Below are 4,568 nucleotides of genomic sequence, written 5' to 3'. Positions count from 1 at the left end.
TGGAAAAATTAATTATTTGATCTGAAAATTTAACTATTTGGTTAAAAATTTGTCTTTTTAGTTAAAAATCGACTCTTTCGTTAAAAATTGATATATTTTGTTGAAAAGTCTTCTTTTTTTGGTTCAAAATTGGTATTTTTTAGTTAAAACATCGATTATTTCGTTAAAGATTGATATTTTTTGTTGAAAAATCTTCATTTTAGGTTAAAAATGGGTATTTTTTAGTTAAAAAAAAAACTATTTCGTTAAAGTATTTTGTTTGAAGTATTTTCGTTTGTATTTTGTATTTTGTTGAAAAATATTCTTTTTTGATTGAAAAAATGTCTTTTAGTTAAAAAATCGACTATTTCGTTAAAAATTGATGTATTTTCTTGAAAAATCTTCTTTTTTGATTAAAAATTAATCTTATGTTTAAAAAATTCGTCTATTTTCGTCAAAAATAAAACCATTTTGTTAAAATTTCATCTTTTTCATTTAAAATTGACGTAATGCAGTTGAAAATTTAGAATTTTCAATAAAAATTCATCAGTTTGTTTGAAAATTTGCCTTTTTTTGGTGGAAAAATTAATTATTTGAACTGAAAATTTAACTATTTGGTTAAAAATTTGTCTTTTTAGTTAAAAAATCGACTCTTTCGTTAAAAATTGATATATTTTGTTGAAAAACCTTCTTTTTTGGTTCAAATTTGGTATTTTCTAGTTAAAACATCGATTATTTCGTTAAAGATTTATGTTTTTTGTTGAAAAATCTTCATTTTAGGTTAAAAATGGGTATTTTTTTGTTAAAAAAACGACTATTTCGTTAAAGATTGATGTACTTTTTTGAAAAATCTTCTTTTTTGATTGAAAAAATGTCTTTTTTAGTTAAAAATTCTACTATTTCGTTAAAAATTGATGTATTTTGTTGAAAATTTTTTCTTTTTTGGTTAAAAATTCATCTTCTGTATAAAAAAATTCATCTATTTTCGTCAAAAATAAAACCATTTTGTTAAAATTTCATCTTTTTCGTTTAGAATTGATGTAATGCAGTTGAAGATTTAGAATTTTCAATACAAATTCATCAGTTGGGTTAAAAAATTTGCCTTTTCTGGTGGAAAAATTAATTATTTGAAATGAAAATTTAACTATTTGGTTGAAAATTTGTCCTATTTTACTTAAAAAATGGACTATTTTATTAAAAATTTATCTATTTTGTTGAAAAATAAAACCATTTTGTTAAAATATCATCTTTTTGGTTTAAAATTGTTCTATTGCAGTTGAACATTAATAATTTATTTGAAAATTCATCATTTTCGGCTATGATATGTTTTCAGTATTATTTAATTATTTGATTATTCGATGATGCTTATATATTTAAGAATATCTTGTAAACTAGAGGAGCAGAGGAAAGGAAGGAAATGCATAATGAAGAGCTGTCGCCTCTTTCATGCGTCACTCTCTTTATTTTCTTTTTACGAAGAACCTCGTCATTTGGTTGTTTTTTTTTCTCTGCTCCAGGTGCACGAGATGGACCTGCTGCCGAAGCAAATGTGCCACCGATGTAGCTACAAACTCGAAGAGTTCCACAAGTTCTACATCGACTGTCTGAAAACAGACGCAGCCCTAAAGAATCAGCTGTCTTGGATGCGCAAGGACAACCAGAAGGAGAGAATCGGTGTGCCAATGGTGCACATTGAGAATGTCAAGATCAAAACCGAGCCCCACGAGATCGATCCCCTCCTCGAAACTGTCAGTCTCGTCGAATTCCCCGTTTCCGGCGTCCAGACCGGCCTCCCCGACTGCATAATGTACACGTCCTTCGCGAACAGCTCGCGCTGCCAATGCTACTGTGATAAAGCCGACCCCACGCGACAAGTCATATCCAAAGACTGCGCGCATCCGCAACTCGATCTCCGAAAAAGCACCGACCTCACCACCTATCACCGTCTCAATGGCATCAGCGAGCAACACCCCGACCCCGAGATCCTCTGGAAGAAGCGGAAAAACCTCTTTGGCCTCACTGCGGATCCGCCCAAGTCCACCAACCAGGAGAAGCCTTCAGCGGCTCCGGCATTCGCCGAAAACGGTACCTTGCCGAAAGCGGAAACAGTGCCGCGAACTCTCAGGCCGCGGAAACGGTCTGTGGACTATGTCGGGACGAAAAGAAAAGCCACGGCGACAGATGCCGAGAACGGGATGAAGAGCGTCGAAATTGGCGGCGAGCTCATCGTCATCAAGGACGAGCCTCTCGAGACGGGGGAGGAGGAGGGGGTCGAGCCGCTCCGCACACTCAGGCCGCGGAAGAATGCCGAAGGCGAGGAGGCGACTGAAGAGAATCGCTCGAAGAGTGCCGAGCGCTGTAGAAAGCGCGTCAAGACGAGTAGCGTCAAGCCAAGGCGAAGCAATAGTCTCGCGCAGGAAGTGCTGGTACGCGAGATCAAGCAGGAAATCCTCGATATTACTGACGACGGCGAGGAGCTGATACTCAGACTGAAAACGGAGCCGCGCGATCTCGACTCGCCTTCAGTCACGAGTCCGCGCAAGCGAAAAGAAGCGCCTAAAGTGGCGCAAGAGGTGCCGCCGAAGGAGGTGAAGCTCGGGCCCAGAATCAACAAAGATGAACTCCTAGTGAAAGCCATCGATATTTGTAAAGAGGGCCTCGGTTTTAGTAAAGTGGGCGGGAAAACGGGTGGCGGCCTCGTCGGGAAAGAGGAGTTTAAGGTGGGTAGGGTACTTGTGAAGAGGAGCTCGAAGGTCTGTTTCTCGCCGAAGAACCTCCGCAGTCAGGATCTTCATCTTCGAAGCGGGAAAGTGAAAGTGAAGGACGCTCTCAAACCTCCACAATTTCGTCGAGATTTCAAGAAGAATCATGAAAAATTGGCCGAAAGCGCCAAAATGAAAGTCCTCAAGTTAGCCAATGTGGATCTGAAGCAACTCTGTGAAAAGTGCAATATCAGCTTTGCGAACAAAGAACTTTTTAGACTGCACGCTTGTTACAGCAATTGAGAATTCTTTGCTCGGACTTTCTAAACCATCCCCTCACATTAAAAAAAATTTTTTTTATCAAATCTTGTTATCCACGAGGGATTTTCAGGGGCCGTCCATAATCTTAAGATAAGTCGCGGTTCCTTCGGACAACGAGAAATTCATGAAAATGAGTAGACAAATCTCGGGCGTCGATTTTTTTCTTGCTCCAATAACACATGCGTGGTGGCGCCATCTAGCGGTAGCCCGTCGATGTAAAAAACGTAAGTCTTTGAAACGATAGATGGCGCCACCAAATGAGGCAGTGTGGCCGTTCCGTTTACTGCGTATCTGGCATGACGCACTTTCTTTACATTTATGCACAATTTTTTTCAAATATTTTCAGCCGTTTTTTATTTAATAGAATTTATTTATGTGCTACTAAATAATTAGGAGGTACTACGATAAAAAGAGGGAAAATTTAAACAATATGTGCCTCACGAAATCCTTTTTTCGTTCTGATTTTCCAAGACCTTTGATCTGAAATTTCTCCCATTTGGTGAGAAAATGTTTCCCTTTTTTCAGATTTAAAAAAATATGTTTTATGCCGAATATTCGAAAAATGATTTTTTTTTAAAGTTAGGACAAGTTTTAATTTAGAAAAAATGTCTTCCTACAGTAGAAATTGTTGTCAGCGAGGTAAGTAATATTTCCTGAGAGTTTTCTTTTTTTTTTTTTTTGAAACATTCTCAGGGATGAAGTTGACTAATAGAAACCTTGAAATTTTTTTCTCTAACCAAACAGAATTTTAGGGACACATAGCATTCTAATAAATTATTCTTGGCATTGCATACGATGGAGTAATTTAAATTGTCGAAATTAACGGCTTAAACCACTGTAGAGCACGAAAAAATAGGCATATTTCGGGAATTTTTTTGTTGGCTCAATAAAGAGATCAATCGAAATTTGATAAAATGGGATTTATAATACTAATAATAATGTACAGAAAATATTGTTTTCAAATTCGTTCATGGCCGAATTGCGGCTGCGCAGCATTTCTCCTTCGGCGCATTTTTTTAAGGTGTTCTCGGCCGAAAACCTCAATCACGCAATTTTTGATCTGGATAAAAAAAGCAAAGCTTTTTCGATTCTACAGAAGAACAGCAAGAGACTTACGTAGGATTTTTTCTCGATCTATTGATTTTTCGCGACATGGTGCCCTTTTGAAAAAAAAAAGATGACAATTTCATGAAAAAAATCGTTACAAAATTGTTTATGAAAAAACTATGCAATATATAAAAAAAATCCTACATATGTCACTGGAGAAAGCAATTTTGAATATATTTTTAAAATTTCAGATCGATCGGTGAGAATTTCTTCGAGTTATGTTTCCGGCCAGTTCATAAAAAGTGGTTTCGAGAAAAACGCGTTTAAAGTTTTAAGTTCTGTAAAATCACGGGGGCATGTCTGAGAAGCGTTGCAGCAAAATTGGAAATTTGGTCGTTTAGACATTTTTTCGGTCCTCCATCTTTTTATATATTATTTTTAAGACTAAAACACCTTTTAAACAAAAAATTGGATTTTTTGAAAATCCTACAGTGGTTTAAACAATTAAAATTCAAACAT

General features: G+C 36.4%; 1 protein-coding gene across 1 annotated transcript in view; it reads left to right on the top strand.

The window, feature by feature from the left end:
- LOC117172007 overlaps positions 1-4,367 on the top strand; it is a 30,193-nt gene extending 25,826 nt beyond the window's left edge. The window contains exon 2 of the mRNA XM_033359726.1: positions 1,497-4,367. Within this exon, the coding sequence (XP_033215617.1) occupies positions 1,497-2,984 (1,488 nt within the window). The 3' untranslated portion in view covers positions 2,985-4,367. The remainder of the gene's footprint in view (positions 1-1,496) is intronic.
- The last annotated feature ends 201 nt before the right edge of the window (positions 4,368-4,568 follow it).

Source organism: Belonocnema kinseyi, chromosome 1 (assembly GCF_010883055.1).
Source record: "Belonocnema kinseyi isolate 2016_QV_RU_SX_M_011 chromosome 1, B_treatae_v1, whole genome shotgun sequence".
In the NCBI taxonomy this organism is placed as follows: domain Eukaryota; kingdom Metazoa; phylum Arthropoda; class Insecta; order Hymenoptera; family Cynipidae; genus Belonocnema; species Belonocnema kinseyi.
Note: the sequence above shows the minus strand (reverse complement) of the source record. Positions and strands in the feature narration are given on the sequence as shown.